The sequence below is a fragment of the Myiozetetes cayanensis genome, unplaced genomic scaffold, assembly GCF_022539395.1.
Source record: "Myiozetetes cayanensis isolate MyiCay16 unplaced genomic scaffold, myiCay2020 scf3, whole genome shotgun sequence".
Taxonomy (NCBI): Eukaryota; Metazoa; Chordata; class Aves; order Passeriformes; family Tyrannidae; genus Myiozetetes; species Myiozetetes cayanensis.
The window spans coordinates 70,774,244-70,796,313 of record NW_026087521.1 but is presented as its reverse complement, the minus strand read 5'-3'; the positions used below and the strand labels follow the sequence as shown (position 1 = coordinate 70,796,313).

General features: G+C 45.0%; 1 protein-coding gene across 1 annotated transcript in view; it reads left to right on the top strand.

The window, feature by feature from the left end:
• Positions 1 to 22,070, top strand: part of ITPR2 (inositol 1,4,5-trisphosphate receptor type 2) — a 230,833-nt gene that overhangs the window by 15,113 nt on the left and 193,650 nt on the right. The window contains 4 exon segments of the mRNA XM_050325375.1: positions 11,319 to 11,389; positions 17,452 to 17,567; positions 18,252 to 18,338; positions 19,042 to 19,200. Coding sequence (XP_050181332.1) covers positions 11,319 to 11,389; positions 17,452 to 17,567; positions 18,252 to 18,338; positions 19,042 to 19,200 — 433 coding nt within the window.

Here is a 22,070-nt window from a genome sequence, read left to right as displayed (position 1 = left end):
GTATGCTTTTTTGTTTTTTGTGTTGTTTTTTTTTTTGTGTGTGTGTGTGTACGTGTCCAGGTTCCCCTTGCAGAGAAAGTGTGAAGTAGACAGTCACTATGGGAACCAGGGTGGCAGGGATATAAACCTCAGGATCTGGGGCTTGCCTGGAACTGCATTTAAAACCTTACACTGACACAGAGAGCTGGAATACACTGAGCACCCTGAAAGGTGGAACGTGCTCTTCCTGAGAAGAGCTGCTAAAATGTGTCCCATTTACTCACAGTTTTCCCATTAAGAAAATAAGAAAGAGTGGCCTGAGAGAGCTGAAATCTCTGAAGAGGTGAAACAGGGATTTCTGTTGCATCTCTTTCCTCCATGGGTCCCTATGCAGGAGTGAGTAACCATGGCTGCTTACTCCATCAGCCAGCACATTCTCACCTTGCTCTGGGTTTCTGTGGTAGCTGCAGTTCTCTGTAGTCTCTGTTGGTAGCTTCTTCCAACCAGATTCTTTCTTTTCCTGCTCACGTTGTTTTTCTCCCCCTCACTCGTTCCTCACCTCCCCGAGGCCCTGGAGCCCTGTGGCTGTGCCATCCCCCTGCCAGCCTGTCTCACCAGGTCAGATCTTGCCCCTTCCCCACCCACCTCTTGCTTGAGGGCATGTGCTGGACACCCGTGGGCATCAAAAACCCCTGACTGTGGCGGGACCAGCTAAAAAACAAGCCGACAAAACCCCTTTCTGTTGACAAAAACCCGGAGCAGAGAGCCCTGGCTGCGGAGGAGCCGATCCCAAGGCTCCCCCTGTGCCTCCTGCCCAGCCTGCCCCAGGCAGCTGCTTGCCCAGCGCTGGGACAGGTCCTGCTGGCCAGTGGAGAAGGGGAAATGTTATTTTTTTCCCCGTGTATACAATGGAAGGAAGCGCCGCAATAAACGGAGCGAGGTAAAAAGGCTTTCCCGGCACGTTATTACCTTCCAACACTTCTTTATCCTGTTTCTCCCCTCCAGGTCCCGCTTGGCGGGACTCTCCAAGGGGAAAAGGTGCTGGGCAAGGATGGTCCTTCCTCAGGCAGTGAAAGCACTGCCTTGTCCTGTGAGGAGGATGAAGGGCACCTCTCCCTTTGATTTGGGCAAAAGCAGGTCTCCTGCACCTTGGCATGCTGTGGAGCTGGTTTGGAGAAGGGCTGTTTCACTGCTGATTAGCCAGAGGAGTAATAAAAGTGTCCAAAAATCGAGTTAAAGACAAGAGGGGTGGGTGGGAGGGTGGAGAGAGGAAATACTTGGAGATGTCTGCAGTGCTTCCTGTTTGCTTCTGAAAATTATGAGTCAGATCCCCCAGAAACAAAAGAGAGGGGTTTGAAAAATGGTGAGATGTTAGAAGAGTAACCGTGCGTGCGTTTTGTTCTCGTGGTCTCCTGGCTTCTGAGCTTTGAGAGCTGCAGACCATTTCTCACATTTCCATGGGCAGTGGTGACAGCAAGGAACGCTTTTTTTTCCTCCTCAGTGAAAGCAGAGGGGCTTTTAATAGATATTAATACAACACCAGGAAGCACAACAATAGGAAAGATACCAAAGATCCCGAGATTAGGGGTAAAATGTGTGATGCCATCGCAGTTCTTCTGCAGTTGATTGCTTTGACTCGAAAAGCTTTTGCAACGTGAGTGAGGTGTAACCCTGGAGCTGGTTTGCCTTTGCTTTATGGGATATCTACTTTGGCACAGGAGGGAGAAAGGTGCGTTGTGTGTGCCTGGGTTGTGTTTGTCTGATCCAGAAAGGGGAACCACGCTCCTTTTTCCCAGGTAAAACACAACCTGCATGGTTAAACCCACAGATTATTTTATGGGCTCTGTAACACGAGCGTTAATAATCGTGTGTACGGCACTTTAAAGGCAAAATGAAGTGGTTATCATTGTTCCACTTATCATATCACCGAGTGCAGGCTTCTCCAGAAAACGGGATTTCTTTGTTTCTCTGCCAGTTAACTCCCAGTAAATGTATGTAAGTGATAAAAGACTCCAGTGCTCCAAGCAGAAAGTGATTATTTGCAGGCATTTTCCCCCTCCCCCGTTGCTGTGTCGGGATAAACTGTGCGAGGAGACCTGGAAGCACTTCCTTCATCTGAAAAGAATGCTGCCAGACTGGAGGGCCTGAAAGTAAAAGGCCAGACTCATTTCTTTGGAGCAGAGCTCGTTGTTAAGACACACCTTGTTGGGTGATATAGCTGACTCTCTGGGGCTCAGCAGAGTCACTGCTGAGGGCACAGGTGGGCCAAAAAATGTTCTGCTACATCTGTCTCAGTAGATTAACATGTGCTCTGGGGTGCTGGGATGCAACAGCCTGTGCTCTGAGAAAGATCTGAAGCAAGTTTTGGGGTGTGAACCTGCTTATTATGTCATTTTCCCCCTTCAAAATGCTACTTCTGGAGGTTCACCCAAGGAGCTCGGCAGCGCGTGGGCTCTTTCTCTGCCGTTACCTTCATGAGGTGTACGTGGAGCTGCACAGAAATCATTATTTTGCCACTTCTGGCTTTTTTCTTGACTCTCCTGCTTCCCAACTCCTTCCACTGCTGAAGGAGCATTTCCTCTCCAGGTTGTGCTCTGTGCGAGTGTGTGCAGGTTGGAGCCTTTTGCTGCACCTGCACCCAGGAGCTGCTCCCACCCCAACTGGGAAAGCAGCTCTGAGAGAACCTGGAACAGCTCCCAAAATGATCTCTCCCAGTAGGAAACTGGCTCTGCTCAGTTTAAAAACAACTCTGTAAAGAGTGACTGTAATTTCTCAGCTGGTTTTTGTTTGGAAGATGTTGTTTGGGTTTGCTTTTTGTTTTTTTGTTTTTTTTTTTTTTTTAACTTGCTTCAGAAGAAACAGAAAAGCAAAGAGAAGTTGCAGCTGGGCCAGGTATTTTTGCGCAAATTTGTCAACATTTATTGTTGCAAAATGAAAATAAAAATAATAAAACCCTCTGTGGAGAGAATTGGAGCAGGTGTTGGTGTGAAGGTAGCTCTTGTTATCCTTTAATAGCTGGTGCATAATTCCCATTACCATCAGTGAGAGATGAAGTATCAGAGGGTGAGCAGACCTCGTTCAGGGAATTCCTGCAAACCAAAGTCATCGTCCCTGGAGGCAGAAGTAAACCAGCAGCAGGATTTTGGGGAGCTTGGTGGTGGTCATGTTGTTAAACTGAGAGCTGCCTCCTCTCACCTGGAAGCAAATCCAGGCAGTGCCGTAATCCTGGAGCGCTGCCTGGGCAAGAGGAGGGTGGTCAGGAAAGGTTCCTGTTCCTGGTGGAAAGCTTGGGTTTGTCCCTGGTTCCAGGATATAAAACACCCTGTGGAAGGCGGCCTTGGCTGCTTGGGGGCTTAGCATGGGTGTGGTTGGCCTTGAGGACGGTCTCTCTGAAGGAAGGTGCTCAAAGGATGTGAAGAGCACCGGCTCAGATGCTTTGTTGCTGTAGGAAAGGGCTGTTTGACTAATTTCAGTGGAATTCCACATGTTCACACTGGCTTGGGACTTGTCACCGTTGGAAAGCCTTCCTTCATCTGGTATCCTGACGTATAGCAAAGTTTGTAATACGGGGTGATTTGGTGTCTGCGTCATCTAAAAAAAGAGAATTGTTTTTTTTTTAAACCTAAGCAAAAAAATCAGGCACGTAAACTTTGCTGTTCCTGTGTGAAATAAACACTGCAAAATGGGGAAAACATCAACGTTTTGACTGAGCTGTGTTTTCCATGCACATTTTTACGTAGGGTGACAGGGGTTGATCTGCTGGGTGGGCACTATTTGTGTTACAAAACAGAGAAGAACTCATCTCGTTGTCCAGGATTTGTGTTCCAGCTCGTGTTTGCAGGATTGGTAATGTGTGTACACATTTGTGTACGTCCATGCTTGTGTGTGTGTGTTTGACTCTGGTGTTGTCCCAGAAATTGTTGATGTTGGTTACAGACCTTACAGGAGCACTCGGGGCTGCTTTGTCTGCTTGAACAACAATATTTTCACATTGTGCTGTTTCAGCAAAGTTTCCTAATTCTCTCCTTTTGCTTGTGCTTCCTTTCCACGGTGAGTGGTGCTGTTTTGATGAGTAGGTGTGAGTGCCTTCATTACCATTTTCAGGGATGAAGTCACTTTTTGATCACTGGACAGATACTGGTGTTTCTCAACAGCCTTTTTCTAGGCAAACCTTTCTCTGTGGTTTCATTAAATGCTGTTAACAGTGAAAAAATTCAGCTTTTCTGACTCCCTTTATTAGCACATCATTCTTCAAGCCACCTTTTCAAGTAGCCATTCACAAATATATGTGAAGGAGGTGTAGGCAAAGCTGAGAGGAAAAAAAAAGGCACAAATTCTGGTGCAAACTGCACACAGAATTTCTTTTGATTGTGATTATTTTTCTCTACTGCTGGCTCAGCTTTACTGTCTCTGGCTGAATGGGTAACTCTGCAATGAGTTCTGCTTGCCTACTTGATTTTGGGAGCAGTGACCTCTTCCCTGAAGTCACTGTGTGCCATGGAAATTTAAGCTACTCGGTCTGATAGGGACTGATTAGTGAACTACTTGCCTAAAAGTCATGGCAGGCTTGCACAGTCCTAAAAATCCCATTTTTTAGTTAACAGTGGTCCCAGTGTCAGTGTTTCTAATGTACATTTACACGGAGAGAGCTGAGTTGCAAACCTGTTATGGGTAGTTGTAAGTTGGAGTTCAAGATGTAAGCAGAGCGAAAGTCACATGTTTAATCTTGATTTTTCTGATTTGCTTCTGACTGAGCACTTGTGTTTGTGCTGGGCCAAATGCTAGACTTGCTACACAGTGTTTGTGTTCATTGTGTGGCTGCCTGGAGTGAGGATTAAGTAGAAGAGCTGCAGAAGTGTGAGTTGTGTGTAAAGAAGTTCCCTGGAGGACAGTTGAGTGTGAGGTGCTGATGCTTCCCCTTCTTTAAACTTCACCCTCCTCCCCAGTGCACCCAGGGGAAGGTGGGATCATTGGGGTGAAAACTTGGCCTCAGAGGGACATCAGTGGAAATTTTGCCAGTAAGTTCAAAGAGAGCCAAGATTTCACCCAAAAAAGAAAATGTTAGCAATGGAAAAGTTGTCTGGTGTTCCAGGGAGATGTTGTGTTAGTGGGTCTGTGTTCTGCAGGCCACTATTGCCTTCAGAAAGCTCTCTTGATATTCATTTTACCCTTTCCATTTTTCTTTAGCTTTAAAAGAATTTCTCAATACAAACTTCATCCGAGAGAGTGTTTTCCTGGGCAAGTGTTTTCCCGTTAAATGCCTTCAGGCTCTCGTAACATCCTTCTGTGACAGACTCTTACTTTTCACGTTAAAAGAAAAAAAACAGAAAAGAAAGAAACAAAGGAAGAAATGGGCCATTTCCTTGGGTTTATGGGAATGTAATTTGTTTATCAGAGGCAGGGAGATGATAGACTGAAGCCAAAACACGCCTGGGAGCAGAGCACACCAGGATTTTGGAGAAGTGTAGCAGGACTTTGTGTGACCGGGGAGCGAGCTGGGTGGGATGGGCTGGCACACCTCCTCCCATTGCCAGTTCCCCGTGGAATCACAGAATATCCTGAGTCAGAAGGGAACCACAAGGTTAAAATCCAACTCCTGGCCCTGCACAGGACACCCCAAGAATCCCCCCGTGTGCCTGAGAGCTTTGTCCAAACACTTGGACGCTGGAGCTGTGACCACTTCCCAGTCCCCTTTTGCCAGCAGAAAATAGATGTGCTTGGCACCACTGAAAAGTGGCTTGATGTGAGGATCTTGAAATACTGTGCAAATGTTTATTTCCTTGGCAAAAATGAGGATGTCCAAGCCAAGCTCAGCAGCATTTTCCTCGTGCAGGAATGGCTTACCTGTGATGCAATCCAAGAAAATTGCAAAACTGAGACTAAAATCTGAGAACAGTGTTCCCCCCTTCCCCTTTAATCTCCAAATAACATTTTATTTTCTTGTAATCGTTTATTTTAGCTCAGTTCTTATAATTTAATTGAAATTGCGCAATGTTTTAAATGTAAATATAACTATGGAAAGGGATAAACAAGTTCTACCGAACAGAAGCTTTTGCAAGCTGAAAGCCTGACTGGCTATAACACAATACAAAAGAAAAACAAAGTGACATTCAGGATTTATAGCTGCATTGCTTAATTGAACAGGAAAAATCTCTGCTTTTATTTCCCCCCCTCTGACATGCAAGCCTGCAGGTACAGTTACAAGAATATGTGAATGCATTATCAGATAAGGAAAAAAAAAAACTTCAAGGGCTAATTATTTGTGCAGTTGTTAATGTAGTTTTGTTTTCCCAGAGTAAGGGTATTCATTTAACAGCTTCTTTCAACCTGTGTTAAGCTTTGTGTTTGGGGCAATTAAAATTTGTTCAGAAAGGAGAGGATAACGTTGCTAAAATCTGGGGCAGGCAGGAATTAGACTTTGTGGTCTCTCTCAGTGCTGCTGCGCTTCATTGGCACGTAGAGCAGTTCTTTAAATGTTGTTCTCTGTGGCCCTCCTGTTTATCAAAAGGGATTTTTAGCATGGAACCTTCCTAAATGGTGCAGAGATTTAATAGGCCTGCTATAAGTGCAAGGAAGATCCTTTTTATTTTCTTAATGGTAGGAGGCCCTGAAAGGTCAGAGATGAGAAAAGGTGACAGTGAAAAATGTTGGCTTTGCAAAGAGACACGAAAAAGGACAAATTCCATATAGTGGGGCTAAACCATAGAGCTGTAAATGTCTTGAAAAAGGGCTGGTAATCAAAAAGGAGCATGAACTCACATTTTGGGAAGGGTGAGGTAGATTTTTGGCAGGAGGCTGCTTGGAGCACACAAGAAGTGGGCTGACCCAGATGCCTGATAAGAGGCTCAATGAAATGCAATGAAAAGTGGGTGGACTTGGAGAAGAACTGGGTGGACCTGATTGTTTTGGCACTTAGGTATTTGATGCTTGATTTCCAGGGCAGCACAATTTTAATAACCTATTGTTCGTTCTTGGTTGGTTTCTCAGTCGGTGTGACCAGCACCTCTCTTCCCGCTGCTTCCTGGGATGTTCGGAGCACAGGAGGGGATTTGTGGGAAGGGAAGAAGTGTCTTGGGTGGCAGGAGCTCTGCAGAAGTGTTTCTGCTGAGGAGGTTGTGCGTGGGAAGGGATGTCTGAGGAGCAAAGCAAGGGAAGCCTCGGGGGCTGCTCCATGAGGGAATGTCCAGGTTATGTGGTTTTGGGGCGCAACCTCAGCACGATTTGTAAACTGATGTTGAACAAAGACGTTGCCTGGCTCTGCTTGGCAGTTAAAATGCCCAGCTCCTCTTGCTGATGCCTGTCATCCACTTTTGCCCCTCTTCCTGCTGCTGTCAGGCCCTGCTCTCAATTCAAAGAGAGTAAAAGGTGAACAGCTGTGTGCCTTAGATTGAAGCTGTTGCCTCTAGCTTAGTTTATTCAGCTTTTTGAGGAGCAAAATACTCCATAGATCTGTAAAGAGTCCCGACTCTGCTCATGCCCACATGTAACAGTGAGACATCAGTAGCTGGTCTTGTATTTTTTAACAAGTTAACACACACATATGTGTAGTTACGTGTGTAAGAGAGTCTGCGTGCTTGTGTGTTTGTTTAGGTATTGTTTTACTTAGGATTATTGACTAGGAATATTGGCTGGAAATTCTGCTGGTAGGAACAGACAAAACACGTTTCAGGATGGTATTTTTTAAACCGAAGGCACAAAGCTTGGATAAATGATATTATGTGGCTGATTTTCTTTGACAACCTAAAAAGCATCTTACGAGAGAGACCTAAAATTCATGAAACCCATCGTAATTCCCTTCCTGATTGTTTTTTTGTTGTTGTTGTTACACTACTTTTTGTTCTTTCAGAATGCCCCTGTATCTCAGTAGTAAATCTGAAACAATGTTATGAACAATCTTTCTAGGATTGTGGTTATACAACTGTTCCTTGACTCTTGCACTACAGCTATGAATTCCTAGAAACCTGTGGTGGATTTACCTTTAACCTGTGTTAGGTAATCAGGGGAGACTTCCCCAGCACATGTGATTCATACCCATAAACCCAGGTACCATTATAGACTCTTCTGCCAACACACCTTATCAGCTATACCCATACCACTTAGTCCTGCTCCTCCCATCCCTTTGTCCTTACTCCTGCTTTCCCAAATACACAGCCAGTCCCCGCTGGTTCTTCACAGACTCTTTCTGGGTTTTAATTTCAGTGCAAGTCCCTCTAAAGTTGCTCTACCTGGCAGAAAGATTGAGTGGGAATTACTGCAAGTTATCCTTTCCAGTGCCCAGGGAGCAGAGCGGTGTTAGAAGCTGTCTGGGAAGTTTGAAGCTGTTTGTGTTAGACAAGTTCTGAATGCAAGTGATGAACAGTTTTGGGAGAAGTTGATCCTGTCCTTTTGTTGCTGAAACAACAAAAATGAGAGGCACTGCATTTGAAAGTGCTTGAAAATGCATTTACACGGGTGCCACCTTATCCACGGAGTGCACTGCTGTGAGGAATGACTGACCTGAATGGAATACACATGTGGGGAGAAGGGACAGATTTAGCTCCCCCAAATGAAGGGAGAGGAAGACAGGTGCAGAACTCTACAGGTCTGTGCTTTGACCACTTCCCAGGATATGCTGCACTATCCTGGCTAATGCCCAGCTCAACTCCTGGGCATTGCATCATGATGAGGAGCTGCCCTTGCTTCCCCTGCAGGGAGTGGAAAAACTTCCCTGGCTTCCCCGGGACAATGGCTGGGCATCTACGACAAGCAATTTCAGACCCTAATTCTGCAATTAGTGAATACAAAGGGCCCTGCGTAAAGTCCAGGACTGTAATTACAGTTTTGACTTTCCTGATGATTTATCTTAAGCACCAGGGAACTGCTGTACAACTTAATTACAACAGTCACTTGGAGGCATTGTGCATAAACCAGGTATTTATTGTGCTCAGAAGAAGAACCTGCACAGCTAAAAATTCGTATCGTGCATGTGCAGGGAAATCCTCTGTGATTTGGATGCTGCCAGTGCATGAAAAACTAAAACACAGCCATGTGTGTGCCAGGTGCTGAATGACAGTGGAGAGCACAAAGCAGCACTGTCTGCAGTGCAGACGAAGAATTAAACAAATTGAAGTTTGTCAGAGCTTCTCTGGTGGTATCGTGGTCAAGTGGCTTGGCTATTGGCATCATAATTTGGATCAGTATTTAAATAGCTTGCAAATGTGATGGTATCATACAGTAATTCCTGCCTTTATCAGACAAGTCTAGTCTGGTGCCCTTTGGCCTCCTATGCAAAGCAGCAAGGGAGTGATCAGAAAACCTGCTGTGCTGGGGTCTGACAGACACCACAGATGTCCAGGACCTTTGTAGCCAGACCTGTTCCTCGGTTTCACGCCTCTCAGACGGATCTGCGTGCAGGTTACAAAGGTCTCGAGTCGCTGGTGGTTTAACGCAGCCACCTACCAGGCCTCAGGAGCAAACCAGCAGCTGCTTTTGGCTCAGGATAAAAGTGGGATCTGAATATTTTGAATTGGGTATCAGAGGAAGTGGCCTGTGTTTGAAGAGCCTCTTCTGTTCCAGTCTACAGAGCAGGCTGAAGTTTGGCATCACGTGCAACTCAGCTCTCGCTCCAGCATCCTAACGGGCACCTCCGTAGTAAACAAGCAGCTGTTGAACTCTTTGAAGGTCATACAGCTGGAATACAGAATAAATGATATTATGTGGAAATTCTGGGGATTAAATTGTTGGAAGGCTGCTAACTAGACAAAGCAATGCTCTATTTTTCTGTCATGTGTTGTAAGAAACAGAAGGTGGGAGAAGCTGAGGCGCTGAGCGAGTGCTCAGGAGATGATGCTCCTGCTCTGTCCCTCAACACATCAGTTCAATTTTCTGTGCTCTCTTTTCATGTCTACAGGACAATAGTAGCAGCAGTTCCTTTCTCCTTTGTGGTGTCTGATGTCTTTGGTTCCTGATGGCTGCAGAACTCAGTTATCTTTGTGCCTTTAGAGAATGCTTGAAGGCGAGTGATCGATATTAATTGTTTCGTGTCTGCTTTTCTGAAAGGCCGACGTGTTTGAGCAGTGCAGCTGACTGGCTCAGGCTGTGCAGCATCTCAGTTGGTGTTGTCAGCACCAACACCTTGTTTTCTGTATGGTTTTTGGTACAGTGATGTGCCACGATGAGAGTTTTGCATTTCATCCCCGGTTGTGGTTGTCACAAGGGTGCACAGGACGTTCCTTGTGAATTATGGTTGGCTTTCAACATGTTGCCCTCCATCCCGACAGTGCTTGAGGTCAAACCTGATGGGTTCATCCTGAAAGACTTTGAGGGATTTTGCTGAGAGTGGGAAGTGCTTCCTGGCACTAAAATCCTTTGGCAAAGCTTCTGTTAAGGTAATGCTTTAATATCACCAGTCTGTGACTCCAGGTTTTGGGTGCTGTTTGTAGAAAGCTTTGACCCTTTAGATCATGGACAGAGGGCATCTTGCAGGACTGACTCTTGATTTGTCATCAGTCAGCTTGGTAGAGGTGGAAAATTCACAGGCATGCTGGGGGATCAGCCTTGCTGCACTCGTGCCTAGATGCGAAGCCTTCCCCAGCTTGAGTGAAAACATCTATTGTGTCATTTGGCTGAAGCCAAATTGTGCTTTTTCTGGCAATTTCCAACAAAAATGCTGCTGAGGCTCTTGCTGTGAAGTGGCAGGGCAGTAGTATGTCCTTAAACATGATTTTCCTGAATAATTGTTTGAAACGGGCAAATTATTCACAGGGTGCTTCCTGAAAGGAAGCTGAATTTATGCTTAGGAAGTTCTGAGATAAGTTTAACAATTCATACTTCTTAATTTTATTATTTAACTTATAAAATATTGCAAGAAATATGTTAGATTTGTTATTTAGATCTTCTGCTGTGGATTAAAGTAAAGCTTACTCATTTTAGCAAAGGAAAATGTGGTCCTGGGAGTTTTGATCGGAGCTGAACCTTAATTCCACGTTCCTCCTCAGAGGAAAGATTGGGAATGGTGAAGAAGAAAACCTGGCAGCTGCAGAAAAACAAACCGTTTCTGATTGAGGGTTAATGGGCTCTAATGAAGGAAAACAAGAATTTTACACTTAGCATCAATGCCTGTGGTGTAACAAAGTGGGATCTGAAACATAGGCCATGCTTGAGTACAGCGCAAGAAATCCTCTCTCTTGAAGGAAAATGTAGAGTTTTCTGTTCTTAGTTATGCTTAGTAACTGAATAATAAGAGTTTGTAAGGTATTTTTTGCATTAAATCAGAGAAATGTGTAAGCTTTTGTGTCTGTGTTTATATACGCTGGTGTCAAACACGTTTTAATGAGTGTAATAACTTTTTGTTTCCCTAGGTTAGTGGATGACCGGTGTGTGGTTCAGCCAGAGGCTGGTGACCTTGCTAATCCTCCAAAGAAGTTCAGAGGTCAGTAATTGGGGATAATTTCTCTTTAATGACCCGTTGATTCACGTTCCAACTCCTTGAGCACTTTGCCTTTTCAGAGGTGTAACTTCCCAGGTGGTTTGTGAGCACCCTGGGGAAGTTTCAAACTGGAATGGGAATGACAGATTTCGAGAGATAACTACAAAACTTGCCAAGGCACGAGGGGCAGGTGGAAAATATAGGGAAGGGACGAATTTTCCAGGAGTCCAAGAGCTGTTTGCTGCTCTCTACACTGAAGGCTGGGTGACAAACCCTTTGCTCCAGCCCTGCTCTTACTGGGAGCAGGGAAACAAGCTTGTGAGGTCCAAAACTACTCGAGCTGCCAGATTGTTTATTTCTTTTAAAGATAAGACAGCATTTTGAAGGACTACCCCCACGTTTTTTGTCAGCTTCTTGTTTTGCTTTTGCTTAAAGCCATATCTGATTTTTTTTTCAACTTGACCTCGTAGATTTTGGATAATTCTGCTGTTCTGCTTGTTGGAAAAAATAACAGTGCTCTGATAGCATGTGGTTTGTACTTCTTGAGTGCTAAAAAATACTCTCAACTGTGCCAAAGCAGAGCCTCCTTTGGCTTAAAAGGGCTTGGATTCACACCAGGTATAGAGGGCAATGAGTTTCGTGGCTGCTTGTATTTATTTTAAATGATTTTTAAGGTCCCTTCCATCCCAAACCTTTCTATGATCTCGAGGGGTTGCACTGACATTCTTAATCTTATTATTTTATTTCCAATGTTTCTGTATATGCTATTATTGAAAAAAAAAAAAAAGGCATTTAAACCATTGAGAGACTGAAATTCTGCTTTCCCAGAACATTCAAGATTTTTTTTCCTTTATGAATTCAGGAAACATCAGCAGTTGGTTCCAGTTCCAGCTGTGAGCATTCAGCCCATTGGCAGATCTTGGAAAGTGAGAAAGTGAGGATGTGTGCTGAGGAACCAGGACTAATAAATTGCAGTCGCTTGCCAGACTAAATTACTTCCTAGCAGAGGTGGGGGTGGCATCCAGTGTGGCTTTCAGGCTACCTGAGCGTGATTTCACCCTCCTGCTGCCTGGAAGTACTTTTGTAAATCACAGTTTCCAGGTTGCACAAAATTTCAGGTGGGGATCCTCTGGACGGTTTTCTGTCACTGGTCCATCCTGATACGTTCCTAAAGTTGATTAAGTTCCGTGTTGACTTTTTGGGTTTGGTTTTTTTTTTTGTAAGTGATTCCAACAGCCTCAGGTGTGTCTGGGCCTTCTGCTGCAGGGTGAGAACTTACTGAACTGTCAGCACTAATGCCTGGCCAGCAGTGGTGGCAGCACATGTGGAGGTAGAAGAGACGTGAGGAGGGGATGAGGCACTGCCAAGATGCACAGCTGTTCGCTGCTGCTGGGGCTGCACTCCTGAGTTACATCCCAGCTTCTGCAGGGGGATGGTTTGGATTAGCTGTAGACAGTTTTGGCTCTGTTCCCTGTTGTAACCTCGGTCTCTTGCCTGCATAACACGTCCCTTTATCTCAGGCTGCCTCTGCTCCCTCTTCTCCACAGCACTTAACTTTTCCTTCAACTCAGATCCAGCTCTTCTTGGGGATCCCCTCTTGTCCCTTTCCCTTCCTGCCCCAAAACCTGTTAATAGCTACTTTCCTCCTCCCCCCTGCTGCCTCTTACCTCCCTTTGCAGCCTCTTACAGTCCCTCCTTATCTCTTTCCAGTCTACTGCACCCAGATGTCACTTAATTTTGGTATTGGCAGCATTGTGGTAGCGTGAAAATGTGGATTAGCTGCAACATAAAGTCACAGAATGGTTTGGGTTGGAAGGGACCTTAAAGATCACCCAGTTCCAACCCCCTGCCATGGGCAGGGACACCTTCCACTATCTCAGGTTGCTCAGAGCCCCATCCAACCTGGCCTTGGACACTTCCAGGGATGGGGCAGCCACAGCTTCTCTGGGCAACCTGTGCCAGGGCCTCCCCACCCTCGCAGGGAAGGATTTTTCCCTAATATCCAGTCTAAACCTACTGCCAGTTTGAAGCCATTCCCCCTTGTCCTGCCACTCCATGCCCTTTTTAAAAGCCCCTTGCCAGCTTTCTTTAGGCCTCCTTTAGGTACTGGGAGGTGCTATAAGGTCTAACACCTACAAGAGAAAAATAAATAGGTGAAAAAGTGAGTTTTGTGACCTTAATTGATGCAACCCACCACTCTATAACATATTGGGACTGCATCCAGTACCAGTTTCCTGCTGCTTCAGGTAATCAAGGTGCACTCAGGGGGGTGGCTGCAGCAAAAATAAAGCCATTGTTTGCATGTTTTCTCTTTCACCTTACAAGTCAACTTCCAAGTGTGGGAATAGCAGGAGTTTTGCTGGGAGCTCAGCAGAGACTTGCTGTCTTAACTGGGATTTAGTGCCTGGTGCCACAGAGGTGTCTCCCCTACAAAAGCCCCCAAAAGCACATCTCTGCCATGCTTTGTTAAATTTTGTAGCTCTGCTTAGAGCACCGAGGCAAAAGAGTTGCTAAATGCTGTTCTTATAACCAGGAAATGTAAGCAAAATGCATATTTTTTTTTTTCTCCCCAAGCTTCTTCTGGGAAATAGCCTTCAATTAAAACAGCAAAGTTAATAAACGAAACAAAAGCTGCTTTAAGTAGGTTCTTGACATAAAAGGAAGACTTAGGCACGAATGATTAATTGAATGATTAGAACATAAGCAACTGGAAATAACATCTAACAGCAGGAGGAGTGGGGCCTCTTCAGTAACAGGAACTGCTGTCTGCATGGTTTACAATGTTTTTATCACTGAGAGCTGAACTGGCGTTGATTTGAGGTCAGAGCACGACCTGGGAGTCAAAGAAGTATGAGAAAAAAACATATTTCTAACAAGATGTTTAGATTCCAAGGACTGACTCTGAAAATTAACATCGGAGGACCGTGCTTGGTCTTTTTTTTTTTTGGTAATACTTTATCAACCCTTTCCCCAGCAGAAGAAGAAGAAAAAAAAAACAAACAAAAAAACCCAACCAAAACCCCAAAGACTGTGGGTTTGAACTATTTATCTGTCTCCTACAGAGTTCACTCAGAGATCAAATTAAGGTCCTGAGCTGTCGGCCTGAACTGAAAGCCCGTGAAAAGCGCCGCCTCAAAATAGCAGTTTCATTTCTGTTACGTGTTTTGCTTTCTTTTCCCTTTTTGAGTGGGTGGCTGCTATTTCTGGTCGTTTCGGAGCACCCCAGCACCGGGGTGTTGCTCAGCCCAGGCAAGGTGTGCTTGCTTTTTCATTCTGTGTCCCCACGAAGCAGCCGCGCTCCCAATTTCCCCCGGTCCCTGGGATGACCCCGGAGCGGCTCTGCGGTCGCATCCAGGAGGGCAGAATTTGGGTGTTTCCTGAAGGCTGATGGAAAAACAAAAACAACCACACCAAAAAACACCGATCTTTCTCCTTGTTTTGCTGTTGAGTTGAAGTGGAGCTGGTGGGAGCCAGGGCGTTTAGTGCCGCGATGGAAACGCTGCAGGGCCGGGTTCGCAGAGATTAGGAAGAACAGCGTGTGCCAAAAGTCGTGTGCCTTTGAAGAAAAGCCGCACCGTGAGCCCCAGAACTGCGAGTTTCCTCAGCCTGTGACCTTAAACAGGCTTCGGCGTGGTGCTGTTATCTCCAGTGGGAAGCACTTTGAGCTTCCAAGGTGTAAAATAGCACAGATAAGACCCTGCTGCTTGGGCAGATTTAGCGGCTCTGGCAAAAAAGGAGCACAGGTCTGCCTTTTATTTGTAAAACTAGACCTAAGTTTTTACACTGCTTTAAAATTCTTTACGTTTTGTAGCCCTTTTTACTCGAGGCATCTGCAATGAGAGTGATGTTGGAGTTGCTAAATATCCTCCCTTGTTCAATTATTAGTCTGATCTAAGCGTTTTCTGACATTGTTCTTTCCTCTTCTCTCCCTTCCATTGCGTTGCTCTGTGCCCTCTCCTTTCTTCCTCCCACCTGCCATTTCCCTTTTTACTTGCCTTCTACATACACTTTTGGTTTATTTTTGTGTTTTCTACCTCTTTCTCAGTTCCACAATTGCTTTCATTTGCCTCTCAGACCCCTGACAGCTTTTTTTTCTTGTCCTTCTTAGGACCCTTCTTTGCCCCACTCCTTGCTCCTTCACATTTTCCCCTTTCCATTCTCACTTTAGTTCTTTATCACCTTCCTGTATTTCATTTTTTTCCCCCCAAAAAACATGTAGATTTGTAGACACTGTGATTTAATAGCCACATCACTTCCACTTACCCATTTCTCAGCCTGCTGCTCTTGGTAAAGCCACGTGATCATTTCTCCAGTTCTGCAAATCACAGAAATCTTCCATCGTGGGCAAGAGTTGAATTTCTAACACTTAAAAGACAAAAAAAACCCAAGAGGGGGAAGGAAGAGAAAGCATCTGACAAATATTGTTCCAAACCATCTTTATCCAGTATCAAGGAGCATTTGAAGGGCATGAAGGAGTTATTTTCCTTTTCAGACCCCCTGAGTGTAGTTGCTATTTGTTTACCTTTGATAATGTCTATTTAATTAGAGTCCTCAGGAGGAGAAACATTTATGTAAAACCCCATAAAGTAATGAATTAGGAACTAGGATTGTCTGAGAATGTCTGGAGAAGTTAGAAGGGATGGTCTGTCTCATCAGTGGATTGCTGGACTGAGCTCCAGGAGGGCTGAGCTCTTCATCTGCTGTGTGTGCTGCAAAGTTGTTTTCCGATCTTATGCTCCAGTTTCTCCTCATTTCCCTGTTTATTAAAATTATAACATCTCTAGGGCAGGCACTGTTCCACACCCCTGTGATGTTTAGGATCATGAAGCTTGAATTTACATACTATTACTATAACTATTGTTACTGTAATTAAAAAAGTGGGGAAAAAAACCCCAACCAAACAAGAAAAAAATAATGAGGTGAGCCACTTTTAATGTAGCTGAAATCCTAAAAACCAAAAATCCAATAGGAAAAAGCTCATCTGGAAGCAAATAATTCAGTCTCTAAGTTGAGAAAAACACAACTGAAATAATAATGGCTTTAAAGAAGCTGGAAAGAGAGCTAGACTGGAAGTCAGGAGAGCTGCTGAGGTTATCCAGCCCCTGCCCCCCACGTTTCCTTTTCCTTGAGAACTGTCATCAGGAAAAATTCACCCCCCTTTGGGAAGAGGAGCCCCAGGGCAGTGACTGCCCATCCGTGCACACCTCGGGTTCCTCTGCGGAGCGGGAACACCGCGGGGCTCTGCAGGAGGATGGGAAGAGCTGTGTTTACTCCAGGAGCAGGATGTGTGGGGAGTGACTGAGAAGTGAAGGCTGGCCCTATAAAAAGAAGGTATTGTGACTTCAGAGGAGTAAATGTTTCATGGAGCCTCCTGAGAAGGGGCGTTAATTATAGATTGGGGCACGAAATAACAGCAGAGCTTTTGTCTTAAGGGCTGAAATCCCAGTCAGTACTTCGAGTAAAACCAAGCAGTCAACTTTGGGTGAATCATGAACCTCTGTTTCCAGTTTATAGGACTGTCACTGGGCAAAATAAACCCCAAAGTCAGGGAATTTCACAAAATGCAGTTTATTGCCAGTTAACACAAACTTTCGGTTACTGACTGCACTCTCCTCAGGGTGTACCCCCTCCTCTCCTGTTTGCACAGCCACCGTTGCTCAGGTGGTTCCTCCCTCCTTACCTGCTTTTTCCCTGGTCTGTTGGATGGTGGTGACCTTCAGATCGTGTCGCTTTGATTTAAAAACCCACCCAAACTTAACAGTAAATAAAAACAACTTAGTGAAGGTGCACAGAGACCTGAACTCTGTGTTAACCTCCTTGGTGGCCTGTAGGTGAATGTGAGTGGGTGCAATCCTCGTTGTCAGCAGTAGCCAGAAGGAGCTGGGCAGCCAGGGGGACATCAGGATTGTCGTGCCACCCTGCTTGTGGGGTCACTGCCATCGAGCTGTGTTTAAGCACCGGTATCCAGGCACTTCTGGGCAAAGAAACCCGACCAGAGCACACTCACAAATGGAGGAAATGTCTTTCAACAGGACTGAGCAGTGTTCCTTTGAATCTCTCCCCAGACTGCCTTTTCAAGGTGTGTCCCATGAACAGATACTCGGCCCAGAAGCAGTACTGGAAAGCCAAGCAAGCCAAACAAGGAAACCACACTGAAGCTGCACTGCTGAAGAAACTTCAAGTAAGAGACATCTGTGTTCGAAATCTTATCTCAATCTGCAGGCTGTGGAGTTACAATGGCACGAGAAAAAAATTAAAAGTGCCTTGGGAACCACTGTGGTGGATATTATTATGCCACCATGGCAACTCTGTGTTCTCCTTAACTCTCCTACCTCCTGACTGGCATTTGTTGCCCCTGGCTTGGTTTTTTTTGTCTTGCTTTGGGCTGGGGGTTGTGCCTGTCCTATAAAGCAAGGTATTGCTTCCAGAAGTTTTGAGAAGTAAAAATGGCACATGGTGTGTGTGTGGCCAGAGTGACACAGCCATTAGTGGCAGGAGCTCAGAGTTTGTTCTGTGGCTCTGTTTGACCCAGAACTATTGTGCTTAGCCTGGATGTTGCCAGCTGTGACCTACTAGTTTTGTTTTGTCACAAAGTCCATGTATTTGTAGGAAATTAAAATCCCTGGAATTACTTTTTATGCTTGAAATTTTTTAAAAATTATGGTGTATCTAAGGTGTGATCCATAAATTGTGACTGAGCTTCTGTTCTGGATAATAAAAAAAAACAGAATCAGCATCAGAATTTCGGTGCTTATATTTTCAGTGCTTGCATTTTAAATGTGATGCCCTTTCCTTTTTCTCTGTTTCAGTAGCCAAATTCAGGTACTGATGTTGTAAAGTTTAAAGCAATGTAATCCTCTTGCAGCATGCAGCAGAACTGGAACAAAAGCAGAATGAAAGCGAGAACAGAAAGCTGCTGGGCGAGATTGTAAAATACAGCAATGTCATACAGGTAAACCCACCGAAATCCCTCTGCCTTCCCCCGGTGTTGGAAGGCAAACAGTTGTTTTATTTCAAGGTCACAGTGAAAATGAAAGTAACCGCTGCAACCTGGATTGCCAAGGGTCAGGTAAACACAGCTTGGTGGAGTTTACAATGTTGTGCTTTTCTGCCTTGTTTTAAAGCCTACCAGGAGTGCTGCACATTTGGAGTTTAAATAAGATGTCACAATAAAAATTCCGTGTGGGATATTTGGCAGCTGCAGTTCGGGATCTGAACGTAAATACGAGCCTTTTGTTTGCAAGGTGTATTTCCAAATCGTCTTGTAGAGGTGCTGCACAGCTCCTTTTATATCAGCTGAAGTGATTTGTATTTCCTGACACATAAATGAGACAGGAGCTGTGTTCTTAAGTGCAGTACAGCTTTCCTGTAATGGATGAAATTCCTGAAGGTAACACCATAATGGACCTGTTTAGTGTGTGCTGTAAGATTGATCGCTGACACATTTCTCTCAACCTGAGATACATCATCAGTTTAGCTTTCCTGAACTGTGCTATACTTTGATAACTCTCTTCCAGCTTTATTTTGTCTTTACCTATGTGATGAAAAATCGCTGCAGTGGGAAAACCTGCAACTCCTCCTCTGACTGGAGGGAGCGAAAGCATCAGCTGCCCTAATTATTTTAATTATTTGTTTTAATTACTCTGTGTTCACAGCTGCTGCACATAAAAAGTAACAAGTACCTCACAGTCAATAAGAGGCTGCCAGCCCTGCTGGAGAAGAACGCCATGAGGGTGTCTCTGGATGCTGCAGGGAACGAGGGATCCTGGTTTTATATCCAGCCCTTCTGGAAGCTGAGGAGTGAAGGTGACAACGTAAGTGGAGGTGCTGAATGTGTGAGAGGGAGAAGGCAGAAAGTTCCCAGAAGACACCTGATTTCTTCGCTGCTGGACTGTTTCATAATGGGTTAATTTCAGGGGAAAAAAAAATACTTTAAGCAATGCTTGGGACTGTTGGTTTTTATGGGTAATTAGAAGCTGTTTCCAAATTATATGGTGTGGAATCTGAAATGTTGCCACATTCATCTGAGCCTCTGCTGACCTGTGTTGGGGCATCTTTGCCAAGTCTGCCTGTTATGTGCAGTTTTACAAAGCTCATAGTAACTCACAGAGTAAATTTTTTTTTTGAAAGGTTGTTTTTTTTTTTTAATGTTCTGGGCAATGTTTTTATTGGAGAGGCCAGTAGAGAATGTCTCTAGGAAATACATCAGTCTGTATTCCCCCCCAACATGAAAGGGGTATCCGTGACTGGAACTGGGTTGAGTAGTGTGGGAAGTCTTTTCTGGGTAGGTCTCAGTTGGAGTTTTGCATCTTGGTAAGAGGAGGGGGTACCTAGCAGAGCTCTTTGGTGCAGATCTGAGAAAGACCAGCTCTTCATTCTCTTGGCTGTGGCTTGGTTTAGTGCCCACTGGGGAGAATTCAGATCTGGGAAGGCCACGTGATGAACCTGTGTGGTTTTATAGCGTAGATCTGGCTGGGAATGTTTGCCCCCTCTTGCCTGTGCAGTGATCGGTGAAAGCCCTCTCAGGATCACAGATGGGAATGCCTCTTCTCTCCTGGATTTTCTCTTGTTAACTTTGTGGTTACCCAGCTCTTGGGATGCCATCCAGGATGACTGTGGTTGCTCGCAGCTCCTTCAGGCAATCTGTTGTGGAGAGGAGAAGGTCTGCATTCCCAGCTCCTGGTCCAGTGTCCCTAAAGTCAAAGTCTTTTCCTGCTTCATGTAGTGATCAGAAGGGTATGTGAAAATGCCTCTTTTTCCCAAAGCCTGTTGCAGAGAACTAGAGCAAATGTAGCCCTCTGTGGGGGGGGGGATTCTGCATGGCTTTTCAGGAGGGGAAAACAAATGTTGTGGATCACACCTTAACCTGGTATTTTTTTCTCTCTTAGGGAAGAAAGAAAGGTGACTATTGCTTTAAGGTTTTGCCTTAATTTCTTAGAGTAACACCAGTTTAGCATCTTCTTAATTTCTCATGCCTGAAAAATAAGTGTATGTCTTGCTCTCCAGAGAGAGCACCTGGGATTCCCAGACTCTGATCTGCAAAGCCAGTGTGAGCCCTTACAGCTGGAAGCAGCAGGATGATCCCAAGCCTTATAAGTCACCCTCAGCACTACAGAGTTTTTTTAAAATTCGATTTTACACTGTTGTGCACCCTTGAGAGTTTGGAAGCAGATCTGCTGATCTGGAAATGTTGCAGGTGATCAGTGATCGCTGTAACATCCCATTCCAGACACCTCTCTCCTGGTTTGTTCCCTGTGGGGCTGTATCTGACGGGCTCTGTGGGAAACTCAGGCTCACTCCTAGCTCGGTGTCCTCCTTTGGAACCTGCCTGGTGCTCACTTTCTGTCACCAGGTGTTGCCATTATAATTTATGGAGGAAATTCTCGAGACCCCAAGTTGTCGTTCCTCGTTTCCGCCAGGCCCAAACAGATCTGATTATTTTCTCTGCAAACTTCCAGTGATAAACACGAGTCCTTTGGTAGCTCGCTCATAACTGCTCTGGCACATTTCCAGCCCTTCAGCAGACCCAGAAACCAGGCAGCTGTTGAATGAGGGACAGGGTTAGCAAGTGATGGGGGAAGTCATCATTTGCTTCTCACAGATGGAGAAAAGCTCCAGACTTTTACCCCACTCTTTTCCTCCCAGTTATTCCCAGGCATGGAATAACTTAGACCTCTCAGTGCTTGGTTTCTGTCTGGAAACTTTGTGGGGTTTTAAATTTGTTCTCAGTTTCCTGTATCATGGAAATTCCCTAAGAAAACATTTTAGGAAGTCTTTGAAACAATAGAAGTGGGTGTTGAATTACTGCTTGGAGGGCTGCTGCTGTGCCAGGTTACCTGGGCAAGGTGGGTCCAGATATGCCAGATATCCTAAAAGAAGTTTGGGGGGAAGCTGTGGTACAAGAAGTCGTGTGTGTGACTCTTCTGGGAAATCATCACAGTTGTTTAGCTCTGTGAAATATTTTAGAACTGAGTTTTCTGAAGGAGGGTTAGCTTAGCTTCATTAGCAACTGATTAGTTATGCAAATCAGTGAAAGTAATGAAAGAATATGGCTGAAAATTTACAGTAATTGGCATAACTGCAATATTTGCTGCAGACTTTATTAAGTCTTCATTATTTATGAAGCTCTGCTTCAGTGAAAGATGTGGCTGATTAAAGATAGAGCCGGTTCCAGACTGATTGAATAGCAAAATAATTGCTGAAATTTGAAGGGTGTCAGCTGTGCTGCTGGCAGGTGTGGTTATCACATCAAAACCAGGGACGTGGAGTAGCAGGGCCTTCTAACTCCACTGCATTCACGACTGAAGGTTTAACTGGTAGGTTTAACTTGAATTCAAAACCTGAATTCTTAACTGGCTTCACTGTGAATTTAATCATTTGTTGGAAGTCTCTTATCTAGACCAGCAAAGATAAGAGTTTTTTTTTCAAAGGGGTTGGGAAGAAAATCCTCCAAAGCTGTGTGTCTGAGCCAACTTTTCGTGGCTGTGTGTGAGGAAGAAGTCCCAGAGAGCTGTCAGACTATCACCCACTGCTGGCCTACAGCACACCGTGTCCAGCTGGGCTGAAGGGTGGCTGAGAAAAATGAGCAAGAGCCATTGTTTTTGGGCATGCTGGGGCATTATTTGGAGCCAGGAATACCTGGGGAGGGGATGGGAGGAAGGCAAGAGGGCAGACTTGTATGAGA